The sequence below is a fragment of the Sciurus vulgaris genome, assembly GCF_902686455.1.
Source record: "Sciurus vulgaris genome assembly, chromosome: 18".
In the NCBI taxonomy this organism is placed as follows: domain Eukaryota; kingdom Metazoa; phylum Chordata; class Mammalia; order Rodentia; family Sciuridae; genus Sciurus; species Sciurus vulgaris.
The window spans coordinates 22,648,137-22,669,891 of NC_136479.1; the positions used below are offsets into that span (position 1 = coordinate 22,648,137).

The window sequence follows — 21,755 nt, forward strand, 5'->3', positions numbered from 1 at the left end:
TAAGAGCCCCTTGTTCATGTTTACATTTTCTGATCTGGACACCTTGGGCCCTGGGGTGGTTCTTCCCCTGCTGACTTGGCGTCTGTGTTCTCCTCATCTGACTTTTTTCTTCAGTACCTGTTCCCCTGCAGCTTTGTGACATACATCATTTTTGGCTCTCTACTTGTCTTGCCTTTTTCACCCTTTCGTCTTGTTACTATGTGGAACTACAGGTGGTTTATTTTGTTCAATCTATAGGGTAATGATTAGGCATTAGGATGGAAAAGTGATTTGATGCTAGAGCTTTGAGGGCCTGAGAAATAGGGAGATGAGAAAGAAGTAGGGCATCATTATGCAGGTTTCTGTGTGGATAATGAGGTCATTTGAACTCTTAATCTGATTGTGTTGTGTGGCTTGGGTTAAAATGGAGAGAAGGTGGCAAGTATGGCATAGAAAAGGAGGCCCCAACTTGGGGGAGTAAGATCTTTCTGATGTTTCTTGAGCTGTTAAAAAGAGTTTGTGTAATTTTTCCTTCTCCATCCCCAGGCATGGTAGGTTTGGTTTTGGGTACTGAGGATTGGACCAGGACCTAGCACAAGCTAAGCAAGCACTCCACTACTGAGCTCCATCCCCAGCGCCCCGTTTCTGTTTTTCAGTCTTTTTACTTTGAGGCAGGGTCTGAATTTCCCAAACTGCCCTCAAATTTGTGATCCTCTTGTCCCAGTCTCTGGAATAACTGGGCTTACAAGTGTATATGATCAGAACCAGTCAGAATTGTTTTTTCATGTGAAGTCGCTGCTTGCTTGAAGTGGGGTACAGGGCTTAGGGTCCTGCCCTCTGGTTCCTCAATACTCAGAGGCAGACTCTGGGGAACTTCAGGTAACTTTAGGACCCTTTGAAGTATAGTTTTAAATCACTTAGCCTTAAGCTTTCAAGATTCTGTTCCTTCTGCTTCTAGGTATGCATTTATCATTTTGCTTCTCCCCACTTGTCAAAACAGTAAGTAATATGTTCACATTTGCTTGCCTTCAAAGACTCAGAATCTTAAGCTGAAGGAAAAGGATTCTAGTCATGCGTTTACTCTCCTGGTCTGAGTCACTAGAGGAATTTCCCAGTAGGGCAGCATTCCTGAGAATTGGGTTAGGCCATGAGGACAGCATACTCTGAGGGGTGGAGTCAGAGCAAGCCAGGCCAAGAGCTCATTTGTTGGGCTTACAAGTACCTTGACTGTATCGCCCACAGGTGATGGAGGACGAGGAGAAGGCAGTGGAGATCATGGTGAGCAACACGGGAGCTGCTCATTCTCCATCCCCCATCCGCTGCTGCTGGCTCCGCCTCCGCTACTTGGCAGCTACTAGCATTATCTGTGGCTGCTCTTGCCTGGGAGTCATGGCTCTTGTGTTTGCCATCAAGGTGAGGAAAGCAATTCCTATGGGAGCAGGGGAGTGGGTATAAGGCAATGGTTTTGTGTATCTGACCTGTCTGTATTGACTGAACAGTTACTAAATACCTATTGGTGCTTGGCTTTGGGCTAGTGCCAGAATAAGATATGGTTCCTATTGTCAAAGGACCCATAGTCTAATGAATGAGATGGCAGTGAAAATGGATAATTATTAATAGAATTTAGTTCATCAATACTGTGATAGAGGAAGTACAGGGTACTCTGGGAGCCAGAAGGGATGTGTTTGTGTGTGTGTTTGTGTGCACGTCTGTGTTGAGTAGGTAGGGCTGCCTAGGGGGGTGACAGGAAATTAACCCTAAATAAAAGATGAGTGGATAAGGATGAAAGGTCACTCCATGTAAAGGCAGCAGTGTACAATGGCCTTGACTGTTCGTTCGGCATGGCAGGTCCAGTGAAGAATAGTGACAGATGAAGGCAGAGGATCCACATTGCTGAGGGCCTCACATTCTGTTTTTAGGAATTTAGACTTTATCTTTAAAGTACTGGGGAGCCATTTAAGGATTTTTTCATGGGAGAGTGGCATGGTAAGATTTGTGTTTCAGAAAAAATTCAGTTCTCAACGTCTGGAGAGTGAATTGAAAGGGGCAAGTCTAGAGGCAGCTGAGCAACAATGAGAGCAATCTATAGGAGTTTGGAAAAAACAGTGAGGTCTTTTGAGAGGGCCTCACCTGCAGATGTACCCTTTCTTTCTTTTTTTTGCAGTGCTGGGGATTGAACCTGTGGCCTTATACATCCTAGGCAAGTGCTCTACCATTGAGCTACACTTGTAGGCTGCACATGTACCTTTTGAAAGACTAACTTAAATATCATGCTGGAATTAATAGTCGGTATTTCTATTACCATAAGAATTTCTGACTTTCATTAGAGCAAAATTATGAAAAATATTCTTTTTTTTTTTTAGCCACTGAGCCACATCCCCAGCCCTATTTTGTATTTTATTTAGAGACAGGGTCTCACTGAGTTGCTTAGCACCTGGCATTTGCTAAGACTGACTTTGAACTTGAGATCCTCCCATCTCAGCCTCCTGAGCTGCTGGGATTACAGGTGTGTGCCACCACACCTGGCTATGAAAAGTATTCTTAATGGTGAAAAAGATGACACCGACTGGGCTAGGAGAATCAAGTTTGGACATGAATAAAAAGTCAAGAATTCCACATTCTGAATGAATCTGGGATGAATAGAAAAGAATAGAGAATGAAAGGATTAAAAAGTACTTTTCCTGGCTCATGCCCTATAATACCACCTACTCTGGAGGCTGAGGCAGGAGGATCACAAGTTTGAGGCCAGCCTTGGCAATTTAAGCCCCTGTCTCAAAATTTATAAAAGTACTGGTGATATAGCTCAGTGGTAAAGCACCTCTAGGTTCAATCCCCAGTACCAAAAAAAAAAAAAAAGTATTTTTTCCATATGTGATCTTGACTGCTAACCATGGCCACCTTGAAAAGATGGGTACCCTATTTTCCAGGTTAGGCATGAGAGAAACAGGAAAGGAAGGTGAAATATTTGGATGTGAGGTTTTGAGCTATGAAGGATGGGGGAGTGGAATGGGACAATGGGCCATTTTGGGCAGAAACAGGGGGAGAACCTAACCAAGAACCTGCCCCCACAGGCAGAAGAACGGCATAAGGCAGGCCGGTTCGTGGAGGCAGTACACTGGGGGGCCCGGGCCCGGAGGCTCATCCTGGCCAGCTTTGCTGTTTGGCTTGCTGTCCTTATTCTGGCCCCCCTGCTGCTATGGCTGCTCTCCTACGCCATCGCTCAGGCTGAGTGACCCTGAGTGGCCTCTGCTAAGAGTCAGCTGAGACCTGGATCCAACAGTTTGATGACAGCAGTGGTCCTTCCTGGTTGGAAGGATGGTGTCTCTCCCAAGGGCCTTTTGAAGAGCTCTTTTAGCCCTTTATAAAGAGAGCAGCAGCTGAGACTGATGAAGGGAGGTCAGCCTGCTCTGTTCTTTCAGTGCCCTCCACCTTCTATCTCCTTACCCTGCTCCATCCCAGGGCCTCTACCCAGAAGAGGGGTTGAAGACCAGGCCTGATTTTATTAGAATTTGTTTTGTAATAAAAATCTTTTTTGGTGGTGAAATGTTCCTGTCTAATTGTTCTCTCCCTACTTTCCCCTGAGCCATTTGTGAGAGCCAGACTGAACATCTGATTAATGGCAGAAGGCTACGTATAGTCTTTGGCCTACCTAGGAGCTCCAAGAGAAGAAAATTATTTTTTCTTCTTCTGGAAGTTTCCCTTCTTGGAAAAAACGCAGCTTCTCCCTTATATATAAGCAGAAACCTTGAGGCCAGAAAGGAAGAGTAGTAGCAGCAGCTACTGTTTATTTATTGACTACTTAATGCTAGGCTGTGTTCTAAGCAGTTTATATTTCTTCTTCAGTACTCACAATGACAGAATAGCAGGTACCATCATTTTCACTTTACAGTTGAGGATATAGGCACATATCTGCCGAAGTCACTCAGTTTGTAAATGGCAGAGCTGGGATTGAATCCAGTTTTGACTCCAGAGCCAAGAGAGGAGTGAAAGGGATGAATGGCAGACAACCATCCTGTGTATGACTTTTGTATGATTATAATGAGCTTTTATATCCTTTATATTAGACTTCATGATGATAAACATTTTTCTAAGTTGTGAAATATTTCACACAGGAAAGTACCCAAATATACAACTCAGACATCTGAAAAGCCACCATTCAGTCAAGAAATTCATCATCAGCACTCAAGTCTTTCTTTAAAATTTTGTTTTTGTTGTTGATGGACCTTTATTTCATTCATTTATTTATATATGGTGCTAAGAATCGAACCCTGTGCCTCACACATGCTAGGCCACTGAGCCACAACCCCAGCCCTCCACAAAGTCTTTTCCAATCACTATTACTTCCTTTCTTTCCACAGGTAACTACCATTCTGAATTCTATCAGTGTAGTTTTAATTTTGCCCATGTTTGAACTTAATATAGGATGGAATCTCATTTTTTTGTATTAACCTCAACATTGTGAAATTCATCAATATTCAGTATAGTTTTTGTTGTATAGTATTCCTTGTATGAATATGTAGAAATCAACTAATTTTCTTTATATTTTTTTAAGTTGTCGATGGACCTGTATTTTATGTATTTATATGTGGTGCTGAAAATCGAACTCAATGCCTCACATACTAGGGAAGTGCTCTACCACTGAGCTACAACTCCAGCCCTCAACTCATTTTCTGTTGGACTTCTGGGATGTTTCCAATTTGGGGATATTATAAATCATGCTGCTGTGGATGTTCTTGTACATGTCTCTTGGAGTACTTGTGCCTTGAGAATGGAATTTTGGGGTTATCTCACCATAATTCAGAGACCAGAAGAGCACCTACAGAAATTAGAGATGTGCACACTGAAGAAAGAGAATTAGAGAGAAAAGAGTTCAGTGTTCCAAAGTACTCTGAGAAGGAAAAGTGAAGAGAATTCTTGGTGGCCCCAGAAGTTATAATTCTAACAGTGGGTTGGGCACAGTGGTGCACACCTGTAATCCCAGCAACCAGGGAGGCTGAGGCAGGAGGATCAAAAATTCAAAACCAGCCTCAGCAATTTAGTGAGACCCTGTCTCAAAAAATAAAAAAGGTTGGGGATGTAGCTTGGTGGTTAAGTGCCCCAGGTTTCAATCCCTGGTACCAAAAAAAAAAAAAAAAGACAACAGTGGGTGACAATGGTTCTCACCCTTGACTTCACTGTGAAGTCTTAAAAAGTACTTAAGCCTTGACTGAACTGATTTAATTGGTATGAGGTGCTGCCTGGGTATTGCTCTTTAAGATTTTATTGCATTCACCACTACTTTCTAAATTGGGAAATGTGTTAACATTATATTTTTGTTTCTTTTTTGCGGTGCTGGGGATTGAATCCAGGGCCTTGTGCATGGTAGGCAAGCTCTGTACCACAGAGTTGGCACCCTACAGTCCAGAGTAATACATTATAGGAAGATTTTTATGGAAACTTTTTGAAAGAATTTTGATTAACCAGCAACTTCAGTGTATTCAAAGAGACTATCCCATTCTCCCAAACTGATTAAATGAGGTTTTGCTGTTTGTTGTTTTATTAAAAATTTTTTTGTAATATATATATATATATATATATATATATATTTTTTTTTTTTTTGTAGAAGGACACAATACCTTCATTTGTTTATTTTTTATGTGGTGCTAAGGATCGAACCCAGTGCCTCACATGTGCCAGGCAATCACTCTACCCCTGAGCTATAACCCCAGCCCTAATTTTTTTTTTTTTTTTTTTTTTTTTTTGGTAGTTTTAGATGGACAGAATGCCTTTATTTTATTTAGTTTTATGTGGTGCAAAGAATAGAGCCCAGTGCTTCATACGTGCTAGGCAAGTGCTCTGCCACTGAGCTACAGCCCCAGCTTTTTTTTCAAACATTTTGGAAGACATTTCCAAACAATAAAGTCATATATACCCTTTACCTAAACTGATAATTTTTAATATTTCATATTTGTTTTATTGATGAACCATTTGAGGGTAGTTTTTGTTGGTTTTTGGGTTTTAGCAATAGAAATGGAACAATTCTACCACTGAGCAATTCTACCACTGAGCTACATCTCCAGCTCTCCCAGTCACCAAGGGTGACCTCAAACTTGAAATCCTCCTGCCTCAACCTCCCAAGCTGCTGGGATTGTGCCATGTGAGGGTAATTTGTAGAACTTTTATGGTCTATCTCCTAAGAACAAGTGCATTTGTTCATATAACTAGAATATAATGATATAATTCAGAGAAGCTAACGTATACAGTTTTAACATTACAATAGGAAATATGTAGTCCATATTAAAATTTGCCAATTTTCTCAGCAACATCATGGATTGCAGTGGATTTCCTATTTTAGGATCCAGTTGAGAACCCTCACTATTTTCCCTTTAAGTCTGCTTCAATTTTGGATAGCTCGTCATCCTTATTTTTGTCTTTCATGATGTTTTTGAAGCAAGGCCCCATCAGATCAGAAGGCATATGCATATGCTGTCTGTCTCTTATTGGTGTTAGCATTAACAAGGTAAAGATCCTTCTTTTCTTTGTAATTAAAAGCAATCTATGTAAATATCCTGTTCAGCAAATTTTCACTAATGATTTTAATGCCTACTAATTTTGCCCAAATCACATATTATCATGAAACTTGCAAAATGTTGATGTTCTAACTTTATATCATTCTTTCTATATTAGTTGGCACTCAACTAAAAATCTGGGGCTGCAGATATAGCTTAATGGTAAGTGCTTACCTAGCTTGTACATTTATTTACTTAAACTTTGTGTTTGGTTTTTGTTTTTGTTTTTTTACACAGTATTGAGATTGAGCCCAGGGTCTCTCATATGCTAGGCAAGCACTACTACCCTTGAGCTACATCCCCAGCCCTTTTTATTTATTTATTTATTTATTTATTAAATATTTTGTTTTAGTTGTAGATGGACACAATACCTTTATTTTATTCTTATGTGGTGCTGAAGATCCAACCCAGGGCCTCTATGCATGCTAGGCGAGCACTCTATCATTGAGCCACATCCCCAGCCCACCCTTTTTATTTTGAAACAGCCTCGTAGAGTTGCTGAGTTTGGCCTCTAACTTGAAATCCTCCTGCTTCAGCCTCCAGAGAATTCTCCCTGGTTTTGACCAGTGGAAACCTCTTAAACATGGTTGTTGTTTCTTTCTGTAAGACCACAATTTTTTTTTTTTTTTTTTTTTTTTTTTTTGCCATTGCAATTGAACTCCAAGGACGCTTAACCACTGAGCTGCATCCCCAGCCCTCTTTATTTTTTGAGACAGGGTCTTACTGAGATGCTTGGGGAATCGCTTAAACTGCTGAGGCTGGCTTTGAACTTGCAATCCTCCTGCCTCAGCCTCCTGAGCTGCTGGGATTACAGCCCCACTGGATGCCCAGCAAGACCACATCATTCTTTAGCTACTTACTGATATACATTATTTCAGATGATTATACTTTCATTGCTGCCACCAGGGTAGTGGGCATTTCTCCCAAGAGACTTATTTAGAAATCAGTGTCCAGACACCTGGTGTGCTCCTCCTGGGTTGTTATTGCCTATGGTTCCTTTCAGAGGCCAGACTTAGAAAACGTTATTTTATTTATTTTAAATCTATTTTTAGTCGTTCCTCCAATTTCATTCATTCATTCTTCCTCTCCTTTTCCCATTACAGATTGCATATTCCCAAATAACAAACCTTGGCTCCCAACCTACATTATTAATGTATATTTAACTTACTCAATTTCAGAATCATTATCCCATTGCGGTTACCATACAGCAAAACTACTTTAGTAAAGCTTATAAAATTTCTTCGCAGTTTTTGTCTTTAGATTGATATAAAGCCAAAGTACACTGTAAAAAACTATTTGGATTCATTTTTCTCCCTTTATGTAGAAACGTCTTTCAAAATGACATTTTTAAGATAGCTATTGAAAGATTCATTCGTTTTGTTACTCTTTTGCTAGAACATAACATCCACAAGGGTGTGTTGACTTTTTTCATTGCTATTGGTCTGGAGTCTAGGCGTCAGACACTCGACACGTATTTGTTAAATAAGTGAGTGCCAGGCTAAACTGACTTAATTCACTCCTGGCAGAAATCTCCACAACCTGATGGGCTTGGAGCAGAGTTTGATAAATCCCCGCCCCCACAGTATGTGGAAGGCGGAGCAATATTGGGAAAGTGTACAATCCCGGGTGGTAAACACTAGGACTTGGGAGATATTCAAGAGGAGTGAGTGGCCACAGTACCAGAAGACCTCCTCCGGCCAAGTCCACACCAAATGGCTGAGCAAGTGTTCAAGCGTTTCAAAGGCTGGAGTTCGCCCCACGTAGCAGGCGCTTTGGACTAGGCTGCTAATATGAAAAAGAGCCGAATTCAGATAGGGATGTTGGGAGAAAAATGAGAGAACCCTACTAAACCCAGGAACCTAGCGCAGCCAAGCCCTACAACTCGGCTGCCCAGAAGCTTCCGGGTTCCATTCCAGGCTTCTAACATTGCTTGACAACAAGCTCCACCCTCTGCAGCAGACGCCATGCGCTGATTGGCTGTCTCTAAAACCGCGGCCCTATGGTCGCAGTCTTAGGTAATTTCGAGCTCCAACGCCGACTCCTGCCCCGGGACTCTCGGCTTCCTATTAGACTACCAGTTTCCAATCAGAAGGGTTTCTGAACCTCAATCTTTCGAAGGCGCTGGCCATTGGTCGCAGGATCGGGGCGGAGCCTCAGGTCGCTGCCGGCACCGCCAGGGGCAAAGCAAGGGACTAAAAGCGAACCCTTTCGCCTAGCTGCCTCTCGTGGACCCTAACCTGTCTGCCCTTTCCAGCGGGTGAGCCTGCGCGAGACCCCGCGCCCCCTCCTAGCGTCCGCCAAGTGCGCCTGCGCGGCAACAGCCGCCAGCCCTTGTGCCGCTTTCCCTTTTTCCTGACCACCTTTTCCCTTCCCCTCCCCCCGTCCCCCTTCCCCTGTCCCCCTCCCTGTCCTGCCACCCATCCCGTCCCCTAGGCCCTTCTGTAGGTTTTCCCCAGTCCCGATCCTTACCCTACCCCCGCCCCCATCCCCCAGGACCCTGGCGCCCCAGCCGCAGGGGCTGCGCCTCCGCGAGCCGCGATGTGCGTCGTCTCAGAGCCTGTGGGCCTCCCTTCCCTCACTGCCCTCCGTTTCCTCTGCACAGGCCCCCACCTCCCTCAGAATGACGCTGGACGTGGGGCCGGAGGATGAGCTGCCCGACTGGGCTGCGGCCAAGGAGTTTTACCAGAAGTACGACCCAAAGGACGTCATTGGCAGGTGAGGCCGCAGCCAGGAAAACGGAGGCCCAGAGAGGTCAGGTCCTAGCCAGGATACACGTTTCCATCTGAGGGCTGGATAGATGGGAAAGGTCAGTCAATGGTCGGTGGAGAGCATTTGGTGATTAGATTTGTATTCTGGGTTAACCCCCATTTTCTCACTAATTCATTCATGTTTTAAACAATCATAATTGAAGCATGTGTGTGTGATAGACAAAGCTAAATGCGCGGAGGGTAGAAAAGATGTGTATGACCTGGAGGTACTCCAAGTGAAAAAGACACATGGATGTTCCAAAAGGTATCTAACTAGTTAGGCAGAGGTCTGCGTAAAGTGCTGTGGGTGTCCCAGAAAACTCGGAAGGAGTCATCTTTGGGCTGGGTCCTAAAGTATGCATAGGAGTTTAACATGCAGAGAATAGAAGGAAGAGCTTACGTGTAGAGTCAGTGACAGACAGTTATTCATCAAAGGTTTCCTAAACGTAGTAGGTATATTATTATTTTAGACACTGGGGATACCCAATGAGAGGTGACAGAAATCCATGAATTCTGCCTTTGGAGTTTACAATTTAACAGTAGAGATAAATAATAAATGTAAAAATAATAAAGATGAATGTAAGTGCTAGGGAGAGAATAAATAGGTCAATGATATGTGTATAATTAATGATGCCACTGCAGATTGGGAAGCCTGAGTGATCTCTGAGGAAGTGAGAAAATTTATTTGTTTATGATGCTAGGGATCAAATCCAGGGCGGTGTGTGTGGTAGGCAGGTGCTCTAACACTGAGCTAGATCCCCAGCCCCAAGGAAGTGAGTTTTTTTGTGGGGGGAGGGTACCAGCGATTGAACCCAGGGGAACTTCACCACTGAGCTACATCCTCAGCATCCCCATTGTGTGTGTGTGTGTGTGCATGTGCATGCTTGCTGGGAATTGAACCCAGGACTTTGTGCATGTAAGGCAAGCACTCTACCAACTGAGCTAAATCCCCTGCACCAGGAAGTGAATTTTGAGCTGAGATCTGAAGGCTAAGGCAGGACATATTCTCAGCAGATGGAACAGTAAGTGCTAAGGCACTGTCAAGTGTATGTGTTGCGGAATCAAAGAAGAGAGTTGAAAGGGACTGTAAATTTAGGAGGCATCAGCATATAGATCCTGGCAAGGGAGACAGAGAATAGAGAAGGGAAAGGAACGTAGGCTCAGGCCCTGAGGCATGTCACCATTTAGAGGTTAATTAGAGGAGGAACCAGGAAGGGTGACTGAGGAGATGCCATGTGTGAACGAGAAAAAAAAAAAATAACAAAATCATGAAAATATCCTTTGAGAAGGTTGGCAGAGTCTGCTGTGCCAAATGTTCCTGGAGGCCAGGAAAGCAGGTAGAGGTGTGACCATTAAATTTGGCTAGGCATCATTAAGATATCATATGGTATATCAATAAGGAAGTTAGAATCAGGAATTCTGGAGAAAAATCAAGGATCAAGACAATGTAGTGAGAGTCATTTGTACAGAATAGATGTTAGGCCCCTAGAACTGGTTGAGAGAGTATTGGGAAGAGAGCTCAGATCCAACTCCTGGGGAGCTGCAGTGTTTGGGGGCTAGGATGCATCAAGAAGATGGATAAGAGCCCATAGGAAAGAAACAAACTGACTTGCCTGCCAAAGGAAGCAGAAGACCAGTTTTGTAGTACTCAGATCAGAGGGAAGGGACCTTATGTCTTCTCCTAAGATTATGGTAGTATCATCCCTTGGTTTTCACCTCTCTCTTTCCCCCATTTCCTTCTTGTATTTGCTGCATAGTAAATTACTTGCACAGTCTCACTAAATTACTTTCCCAAGTCACAATTTCTTCATGGATAAAGGCTAGAAGCTTTAAAAGAACTTGGCACATTCTGTTAAATGAAGGAAAACCAGATGCAGATGCAAAAAATCACTACCATATGGTTCTATTTTTATGAAATTTTTAAAAAATAACTCTGTAGAGACAGAGAGTAGATTAATGATTACCTGAGATTGAAAGTGGGAATAGGGATTAATTGGAAATCCTTGTCTAGGACTTTCTCTTAGGAAAGCCCATCTCTACCTCATTAATGCCTCTCAGTATCCCTTCACGATATTGTTGGCCACATTTCAGAGTTGCAAAAGCTAAAGCCCAGAGCCTTATGTCAGTGAGTCACTTGGAGGTTAATTGGTGGCAAATTTGGGTTCTGAACTAAGATCTAATTTTCAACTTTGGTCTTTCGGCCTGTGACTCCATATATTTATTGGTGCCTCCTACACTTGAAGTGTTGTAGGGGATCTTTGGGATTTGGATGGAGTAATCAGGGAAGTTTGGGTGAAATATGGAAGGAGACTTGAATTGTTTCTTCCCATTTTCTGTAAGAGGTTCTGGGTCTCAAGTGTGGAAAGGACTTATGTAGGCTTACCCCTGGAGGGAATGGCAGAGTGTAGATTCAACCAGGGCCTATCTTCCTGTAAGTTTTGTGTTGCACCTTGCTGGATACCCAGGTTGCTGAGGCCACTGCAAAGCTACTGTAGGCCAGGGTGAGTTCCTTTGGCAGTTGCCCTGTTGTACGGATGGATCTTCAGAATCTGGCATAATGGTTAGAAGGATGCTAACACTACATTCTGGGTGAAAATGAGAAGACGGGAGGCCTTGACTTGCACTGTTGTCTGGCTCTGGCAGAGGGGTGAGCTCTGTGGTCCGCCGTTGTGTTCATCGAGCCACTGGTGATGAGTTCGCGGTGAAGATCATGGAGGTTACAGCTGAGCGGTTAAGTCCTGAGCAGCTAGAGGAGGTGCGGGAAGCCACTCGGCGAGAGACACACATCCTTCGCCAGGTCGCCGGCCACCCCCACATCAGTGAGGCTGCATTCCCTGTTCCTATTAGCTAACCCCCTGCCCACACAGCCCACTTTTCCCACATTGCCACCAGGCCTCTCCTCCTTTCCTCCTGGCTCTGTTCTACCTTAGAGTGGCCAGCCTTTGGGTCCCTTCTGCCTCCTTCAGTTTTCCTTCCTTCCCAGTAATAGCCCACTGCCTCCTCAGGGTGGAAAAGCCCCTGTAATGTGTATCTGCTCCTTTCCATCTCTGTTTCTCTGCTTTTCTGCCTCTTTTCCCAGTCACTCTCATCGATTCCTACGAGTCTTCTAGCTTCATGTTCCTGGTGTTTGACCTGTGAGTATTTCCCTGCCCCATCTGAGAAGACTGATTCCCACCTCCATGTGGCCCCATGCTTTCAGCTTAGTGGGCTCCCCTGCTCATACCTTCCTCTGCTCCAGCTAGGGCCCTGTTACCACAGCCTGCCACTGGCCCATGGCTCTGGCTCTCTCCCTTTGTGCCATGATTAAGGAATGTTCTTCAAGGGTGATAGTCACCAAAACCAGAGTTCTGTGACGCAAGAAGTCCCTGTCCCTGTTCCCCTTTAAAAAGGGAGATAAGATTATAAATTGAGCAGTGAAAAAAAAAGCTATTTTAAAAGGATAGTGTTCCAACAGTGAACTGACCACTTATAAAACAGATCCTCACTTAACCACTCTGTTACTTAACCCAGTGCCTTGTTCTGTCTCTGCTCATTGGTTCTTTTTTGGCCAGTCAGAATTCACTTCAGTATATTTATAGAATGGGGACTGCAGAAATATGAAAGGAAGTAGTCTCCATTACACATATCTACAACTTTATAGGACAGTGACATTATTTTGAGGATTAATACAGAATTGTAATAACAACCTCAATTTTAAAGACATGATAAAAGAAAAAAATTCAAAATAAAGTCCTTGTCAGTCTTTTTGCCATTTTTGGCTAAAAATTTTGATCCATGCTCTAAATAGATTTTTTTTTTTAGTTGTCAACGGACCTTTATTTTATTTATTTATATGTGGGGCTGATGATTGAACCCAGTGCCTCACACATGCAAGGCAAGCACTCTACCACCGAGCTACAACCTGCAGCCCTAAATAGATTCATTTTTAAGAGGACCTTTCCTATCTTTCTTTTTTTGTACCAGGGATTGAACCTAGGGTTCCTTAACCACTGAGCCACATCCCCAGATCTTTTTTTAATTTTATTTAAAAACAGGGTCTCAGCTAAGTTGCTTAGGACCTCGCTAAGTTGCCTTCCAAGCCACTGGGATTACAGGCATGTGCCACTGTGCCCAGCTAACAGGACTTTTTTAGGTTTAGCTATTCTCAAATACTTTACAAGAAGTCACCTATTCTTGTAAAATGAAGCAGTTTGCCCCATTTTGGCATATTGCAGGTATTTCAACCAGCTCACTGAGTTAAACTGTCTCTGGGATCTTGGTCAATCTCAGAGTGCTCTGTCTTGAGCACTTTGGCTTGTCTGCAGAGGAATCTTGTTACTGGCCTCTTCCATAGTATTTTTTAAATATTGGACCTTTATTATTTATTTGTTTATATATGACACTGAGAATCAAACCCAGTGCCTCACATATGCTAGGCAAGCATTCTACCACTGAGCCACACCCCAGGCCCTTCCATAGTATTTTATGGGAGCTGATTCATTTTCTCAGTCTCCCACTGTGGGGTGCATCTGCCTCCTCTGCCCCTCCTATTCCTTAGGATGCGGAAGGGAGAGCTGTTTGACTATCTCACAGAGAAGGTGGCCCTCTCAGAAAAGGAAACCAGGTAATGGCACAGCCTGCAGCCCCTGGGGTGAACAGGGAGTGGGTGGGGCAGGGAGAAGCAGAGGAGGAGACTACGCCTCCCTCAGGTCCATCATGAGGTCTCTGCTGGAAGCAGTGAGCTTTCTCCATGCCAACAACATTGTGCACCGAGACCTGAAACCCGAGAATATTCTCCTAGATGACAATATGCAGATCCGACTTTCAGATTTTGGGTTCTCCTGCCACTTGGAACCTGGCGAGAAGCTTCGAGGTGAGGGGACCTTGCCCTAAGTGGCGTGGGAGGGAAGGAGACCCAGGCCTGAGGTTGGTTGACTGGCTGGATCTAATTAGTCAGTCCCAGGTACCAAAGAAAGGGAAGTCAGTGGGCATTTGCCAAGCACCCTCTGGATGCATACACTGTGTAATTCTGAGTGGGCTTCCTGACCTGGGAGGATGGAGACAGACAAGTAAGCAATTGAGCACACAGCTGGCGAAGGACCACAACCAGGAAAGCCAGGAGGAAGGAATTCTAATTCAGCCTGAGGGATCCACAGAGGAGAGGCCTCTGGGGTGGGGCCTTGTCCCAGCAGGAATGAGAGAGTAGGGGCTCAGCAGCATGTTTGGGTCCTGGATAAGAGGACTGCAAGAAGCCTGATATGTCCTGACCACTTGATGTAACTTCTCATCTGGGACCCTGGGACTTAGGCTTACTCAGTCTTGATATATTTGTTGTGTCAAATAAGAATAAAAAAAATAGCCTAGAGCAAATGGGAAACTTTAAGCAAAGTTCAACTGCAAGAATCCTCAGACCCTTTAATATGCTACTATGTGTCCCTCAATGGCATTGCACTGCAATTAATAGATAACATATCCTGGATACTTGCCATGAGGCAGGTACCACACCACGCCTTTACATGGCTTATTTTTCTAAATCTTCTCAAGAACCCTTAGAAATAGATAGTATTTGTGTCTCCTTTTTAGATTGGACTTAGAGATGAAATGATTTGCCCAAGATCATTCAGCCAGGATTCAAATGAGGATTTGGGCAGTCCTTTGTGGACTTAACACTTCTTGCAGATGCTGTGCTTTATTTCCCTTTGGGCTTTGACATATACTTTTCCTCTTTCTGGAATCATTTTTGCCCCTTTCTACTCTGCCCTCTCCCTTGGCTTGAGTAATTAATTTCACCGTAAGCTTCCAGGTCAGGTCCTGCTGTTGGTTTTTTGTTGGCGTTTTTTGCTTTTTAGTGGTACTGGGGTTTGAACCCATGGCCTCACAGATACCAGGTAAATGTTCTACCACTGAGCTACATTGCCAGTAACCCCCTTTTTTCTTTTATACTCCCTTTATGACACTTGTCTTGCTCTATTATTCTGGGAGAGATGAACTTAGTAAGAAATTCCACATTTTGCCAGGCACAGTGGACACACCACCTGTAATTCCAGCAGCTTGGGATGCTGAGACAGGAAGATCATGAGTTCAAAGCCAGCCTTAGCAACTTAGTGAGGCCCTGAGCAACTTGGCAAGACCCTGTATCTAAACTTAAAAATATTTTCTTAAAAGGGCTGAGGGTGTGACTCAGTGGTTAAGTGCCCTTGGGTTCAATCCCCAGTACAAAAAAAAAAAAAAACAAAAAAAAAACCAAAACTTATTTTGCTGGGTAGACACAGTGACACATGCCTGAGATTACAGGTATCAGCAACTCAGAAGGCTGGGCAGGGGATCATAATTTGAGGGCAGCCTCATTAACTTGGCAAGATCCTGTCTCAAAAAATAATTTCCCCCAGTACTGCCAAAAAGTGTGTGTGTGGGTGCAACTGATAATGCAACTCAGTAGTAGCCCTTAGATTCAATCCTTAGTATCACACACACAAAAAGAAATCCCATACTTCTACTTGCTCCCTTTGGGTTGAGTGTAGTTCACTAACAGAAGGGAATTATAATTTGGAGGCAGAAAGAAATGCCAAAAAACATTTAGTTTCCCATATGTGTTATGTATGTCAAATGTGGGTAACATATTGTTTGAGGAACAGATAGGTTAGCTTGGCTGGAATGTTGGAACAGATAGGTTAGCTTGGCTGGAATGTTGGAGAAGGCAAATGATGTTTGGGTAGGACCTTGAAGTCAGTCCCCAAACCAGGTTTTCTCAGCAAGGCAACCAGGCATCTTGGTGGGTTGAGTTGTTCAGCAGAGACAGTGTCTAGTTCTGAGGCTCAGTAGGAAGCAGGCAGGAACAGAGTGGGAACACTGCTAACTCCAGCAGAGATCTGGTATTAAAGGCCTTGGAGGGGGCTGGTGGCATCCCCTCAATCTTTGCCATCTCTCCCCAGAGTTGTGTGGGACTCCAGGGTATCTGCACCAGCGATCCTTAAATGCTCCATGGATGAACCCACCCCGGCTATGGCAAGGAGGTTGACCTGTGAGTGTCTGGTCTTCTCTCCCATGTGTACTGTCCTTCACATTGCTTGTTACCTAGGCCTGCCTGATTAACTAGTCTTTTTCTCAGCTGGGCCTGTGGGGTGAGCTGTTCACACTCCTGGCTGGTCACCACCATTCTGGCACCGGCGCCAGATCCTGATGTTACGCCATGATCATGGAGGGCCAGTATCAGTTTAGTTCACCTGAGTGGGATGACCGTTCAAACACCGTCAAAGATCTGGTGAGCTTGGGGCTATGAGAGGACAATGGGGAAGCCCCAGGATCTGCCCCTCATGTTCTGGAGTTTCCTCTAGATCTCAAGGCTGCTACAGGTGGATCCCGAGGAGCGCCTGACAGCTGAGCAGGCCTTGCAGCACCCCCTTCTTTGAGCGCTGTGGAAGGCAGCCAACCCTGCGAATCTCACACCCCGCCAGCGGTTCCGGGGTAAGCCTGAGGACTATCAGGGTCTGCACCTATGCCTGACCTGTTACCTTTCCTGATGGGTGCTCCACTAGAGCTCACACTGCCCTCATCCCCCAGGTGGCAGTGTGGACAGTGCTGGCTGCTGGACGAGTGGCCTTAAGCACACACCGAGTACGGCCACTAACCAAGAGTGCACTGTTGAGGGATCCCTATGCACTGCGGCCAGTGCGACGCCTCATTGACAACTGTGCCTTCCGGCTCTATGGGCACTGGGTGAAGAAGGGCGAGCAGCAGAACCGGGCAGCTCTCTTCCAGCACAGGCCCCCTGGGCCTTTTCCCCTCGTGGGCACTGAAGAGGAGGGGGACTCCACTGCTGTCACTGAGGAAGAGGCAGCACTGGTGCTGGGCTAGAACCTTAGCCCTGGGCAGTCTCAGAAAGCAGGATTCTCCAGGAGGAGACTTTTTTATCATTCCAGCCCCTCTGGGCTCTGACCTCAGGCTCCCCTGCCTAGCAAGGTCCACCACTGATCATGCCACTGTTGTAGAGAACAGCCCTGTGCACCTACTCCCACTGGCCAGGGCTTGGAAATCAGAGCTGGGGTGGAAGGGAGCCATTCTGAATGCTGTGCCTGGCCTTGTCCATGCTGCTTGTGCTGCATCTGAAATAAAATCTGCTCCATGCTAGGAGGATCATGTGCCTGTCTGTTGAAGGTGCTCAGAGGGTGGCCAGGACGGGGCACTCTGGCCCAGGCTTTTATTGGGGAAAATGTTGGGGGTCACTTAGTCTTGTTCTTGTTTTTGCTGGAGGTAGCTGATGAGGTTCGCTCTAGAGCAGTCAACTGGTGCTCAGCCTTTCCCTCACTGGCCTTCAGTCGTTCCTCCACCCAGACTGCTGGAGCTGCCCCAGCTCCTTATTAAGTTGGGTCTTGATGTAGGTTCGGAGGACGCAGACCTGGCCTGCAGGGAAGGAAGGGGCAGGTCAGTAGAGATGCAGTCTAGGAATGAGAGACTGTCCCTACTGGGCGAACACAACCCCCAAGGTGCCCCCCCATGTGGATGACAATGTTATTTACTTCAGTCTAGGACATATTCAGCCCTTTTAGAGAGACTGGTGGGCAGAGTGGTTATGTTGGGCTTTCTGGATTCAGATTCTGAATACAACTTAGTAGTAACCGTAGGCAGGTTGACCTTTCCATGTCTCATTTTCCTCATGTAAAATACAGCTAGTGCTGAGCATGGTGGCACGTGCCTGTCATCCCAGCTACTCAGGAGGCTGAGGCAGGAGGCTTGCAAGTTAGAGGGCAGCCTCAGCAACTTAATAAGATCCTATCATACAATAAAATTAAAAGGGCTGATAATATAGTTCGGTGGTAGAGCACTTGCCTAGCATGCACAAGGCCCTAGGTTCTGGGTTCAATCCTCAGAACTGAAAAACTAAGAGTGGACAGTGATGACACCTAGCAAGAGAGGACTGAGTGAGTTAATATACATAAAACTGTGCAGGCTATCATTGTCATTGCTTTTCCAATCATCTTTCTAGAGCCACCTCTTTTGCCACCTCTCACCCCTTCCCTAGCAGTTGTGCTCTTATCAGTTCAACTGGGACTGCATAAGGATTCTTCTGGAGGATGGACACTGTGACTAAAACTAAAAGTCTGAAGTCCTGATGTGGTCCACAGCCTTTATTCAGAGTCACACGGCACCCTAATCCCTCCAGGTGCTCACTTGATTCTTGCTCTGGCTGGGCCACTATCTCCAGTTCTTCCTCCTGTGGGGTGAGTGCCTGTTCCTCTGCCTCCTCTCCTTCTTTCTCTGCAAGCCAGAAGCAGAAAGAGACCTCAGCCCCAGCCTTGGGCTTGGCCCAGCCCTGGCCCTGGCCTCTTTGGTACCCATCTTACCCTTTGGCCAGAGCTTGGGTGGCTGTAGCCCCATGTAAGTCAAAGATAGATCCAACCGTACCTGGGAAGAGAAAAGAACAAGGTGAAGAGAAAAAACAAGGCTAAGAGAAAGGCATCTGCATTAAGGGAAAGGGAAAGATGAGGGACAGTTCTTTGCAGTCCACATCGCAGTACCTGGGGTGTGAAGACATATTTGTAGAGTTTGAAGTGGCGAAAGTAGGTGTTGACCACGTAGTCTGCCAGGGCCAGCAGCTGTTCCTCCTTAAAGAGGTCGATGCTGAATGGGGGCCGCTGTGGTGACAACTGGGAGTTACAGCACTGAGAGTGTCCAGAAGTCCTGGCCCTTGCTCCAGGAGTTTAGAGGAAGAAGAGGGGGATAGTGGGAGAGAGGGTAGGCGACTGGGCTAGACCTTGTCTTGGGGGACAATGATAGTTTTGTCCTAGGATACTGACCCTGACTCCATGGCAGAAAAGAACACTGGTAAAGTAGCGGTAGCATTCCTCCACGTTGCCCAAAGGAGTTGCTGGTAGGGAAAGCAGGGTATGGCAGTGAGGCCCTTCCTGCTATCCATCCCTCCAGTTCACTCCCTACTTAAGGAACACAAGCTTCAGAGGTGGAACAGATCTAGGATTAAGTCTTGGTTCATTTCCTTAATTCATTCAGCAAATACTGAATCCTCAGTATGTAATGTTGTAGGCACTGAATAAGACAGACAAGGTCCTGCCATCAGGAAGCTTATATTCTAGTGGAAGTAACATATAATAATCCAAGAAATAAATAACTTCAGTGTTAAACATTCTGAATAAATCAGTCCTGGGAATAAAAGGGATTGGGGGAAAATGCAGAAGTCATTTTACTGAGCACTGTGCATGTATTTGTATATATTATTTCTCAGAACAGTCTCACATAAAATTAGTGCTATTGTCTTTAATTTACTGGTAAGGAAACAGGATTTCAAGATGATAACTGTACACAATACTACTGTTAGTACTGATTGAAACAAAGATTCCAGGTGGTAATCCCCCTACTCCTGTTTCCATGGCCAGTTGTGCCAGGCCATCTCTTCTCCCTGGGGCCTCAAACCTGGTAGCCACCTCCCTCTCACCAGCACAGGCCTTGTGAAGATCTTGGAGCAGGGCACAAGCCACCGATGTCTGCTCCAGTGAGAAGCCCTGCTGTCGGCAGAAGATGAGTGCATGGGAGTAAAGGTCCAGGGTGATGGCATCCCGCAAGTTCTGCTCAGGACAACCAATCTTCAACAGCTCAGCCAGAACTCTTAGGAGAGAGAGGGAAGGATTGAGTGACAGTAGAAGACTTGTTTCACCACCCTTCACTCACCATGTTTGAGCCAGCCATTCCTCATATCCTCCTCCCCAAGAGCTTTCCCCTCCTTGCTCAGTCCCATACTCCCTCATCTCCTCAACGTTGGAGGTCTTCTCCAGCCGGTGCATGGAATGGATGTCCAGGTATTTCCTATCACAGGAAAAGGAGAAACAGTATTGTATGGCTGATACACGTTGGATTCATGATGGGACTGATTGCTCAAGAGACCCGAGTTTTCCAGGCTGGGGTCGTGGCTCAGTGGTAGAGCACTTGCCCAGCCTGTGTGAGGCACTGGGTTCAAACCTCAGCACCACATATAAATAAATGAATAAAATAAAGGTCTATCAACATCTAAAAGCATGTATTAAAAAAAAAAAAAAGAAAAAAGAGACTTGAGTTTGAGGCTTGGTACTTTCACTAACTTGTGTAACCTTTGGCAAGTAACTTACCTATGTGGGCCTTGCTTCCTGTCTCTGTAAATGGCCTATATGAAATCTTACGATTCTCTCCATTAATGAGTTCTTGTCTCTGTTCTGCCACTACCTTGCCATACGATCTTGGTTAAGTGCCCCTATGATCCTCAGTATCCCCACTTGTACAATGCTCCATGAAAGCTATGATATTCCTTTTGCTTCCTCACACTGCCTCTTTGGACTGGGGAACCTGGGAAGGTGGCTACCACCTTGAGTGATGCATCTCTGAGCCTCAGTCTCCTCATCTTTATGGGGATGCCCTGGTTGGGAAACACTAAAGGGACAATTCAAGTATGAAGTGTACCTTTTCCTCAGGGCTACTCACACTCACCACATGCAGATCCGGGGTTGGGGAAGAGGCGGCTGCGGAGAGAGCGCATTGGGGAAGAAAGAGCTGTATTGTATCTGGCCCCTAGTCCCTGGTCCGTCGTGAATCTCCAGCTGAGAACGCGCTATAATTTGCCTTCTCATCTCTAGAACTATGTAGAGCAACGCGGGATTGGTTGGACTTAAGCAGGCCCCAAGTACTATTTGTGAACTTAATTTGGGCTACACGTTCTCTCTCCATCAAGGCAGCCAGGAAAACGTCCCGAACATAAGGAAACGTAATGACGGGTGACGCCCCGTGGGAAAAACCATTTATAAATACTCGTGAGCGGACCACTTTGTCCCACCCTCACCGGGAACAAGTTGGCTCCTGGATCTTCGTCCGCTTCCATACAGGCGGAGCCCACTGGAGCTGAATCGGACCGCACACCTGTTCCCATCATGGCCGATCCATTCACTGAACTGATATCCTTCTCCGGTTCCCGTCGCAGTTCAGAGGGCTGTTCAAGCTCCGACTGCACCTTCACTCCCAGGTACGGGCTGGACTTCTGGCTGGGCTTCATCTCCTCGGTGTCTCAAGTCAGCACCAGATCTCTCCAGTCTGGGTTTCTGAGAGCCTATTCTCTGGCAGCGACTGCCAAGGTCTGACCCTCTAGCGACTTTCCAGCCAATGTACGCTGCAGCTAGGCCGGGTGCAGCCAATCCGCAGGGCCGGGAAGGCGTCTTCCCGGTCTCCACGGTGATCATTGCTAGGGGCTTGTGAGAGAGGGGGAGGGGAGGAGAGAGAAAGGTAGAAAGTGCAGGCTTACGCCAATCAGCAAGAGGAGAATGCGCATGCGTGATAAATTGCAAGCTGTAGGCCCCCTTCGAAGTTCCTAATAGGCGGGCTTGCGCTTTCCTCTGGGCTGGAAACTGGGAGTTCGGTGTCAGTTGCCATGGGAACTGCCTATTGGCCAATCACCCAGAGAAAGAGGAGGTGTTCAGGAAGAAATCAAATAATCCGAGAGGCGGGACCAAGCGCGACGAATAAAAACAGG

At 45.6% G+C, this 21,755-nt stretch overlaps 2 protein-coding genes and 1 pseudogene across 3 annotated transcripts; 1 reads left to right on the forward strand and 2 right to left on the reverse strand.

Moving 5' to 3' along the window:
• The first annotated feature begins 8 nt into the window (after positions 1-8).
• PHKG2 (phosphorylase kinase catalytic subunit gamma 2) lies at positions 9-17,382 on the forward strand. Its single transcript, XM_079120945.1, is given in 18 exon segments — positions 9-978; positions 1,222-1,392; positions 9,130-9,242; positions 11,918-12,093; positions 12,354-12,408; positions 13,812-13,877; positions 13,963-14,126; positions 16,186-16,206; positions 16,209-16,238; positions 16,241-16,274; positions 16,362-16,375; positions 16,378-16,398; positions 16,401-16,441; positions 16,443-16,514; positions 16,588-16,650; positions 16,652-16,669; positions 16,672-16,716; positions 16,814-17,382. Coding segments are annotated over 18 exon segments (1,437 nt in total). The 5' UTR covers positions 9-939; the 3' UTR covers positions 17,108-17,382.
• LOC306649732 (cilia- and flagella-associated protein 119-like) lies at positions 17,105-18,956 on the reverse strand (annotated as a pseudogene). Its single transcript, XR_013766960.1, has 3 exons — positions 18,595-18,956; positions 18,422-18,508; positions 17,105-17,653 (listed from the first exon to the last, which is right to left on the reverse strand). The product of XR_013766960.1 is annotated as a cilia- and flagella-associated protein 119-like (transcript).
• A 560-nt stretch (positions 18,957-19,516) lies between these two features.
• CFAP119 (cilia and flagella associated protein 119) lies at positions 19,517-21,630 on the reverse strand. The gene is given in 5 exon segments (XM_079120944.1): positions 19,517-19,691; positions 19,693-19,870; positions 20,003-20,068; positions 20,723-20,754; positions 21,072-21,630. Coding segments are annotated over 5 exon segments (558 nt in total). The 5' UTR covers positions 21,282-21,630; the 3' UTR covers positions 19,517-19,619.
• Positions 21,631-21,755: the final 125 nt, after the last annotated feature.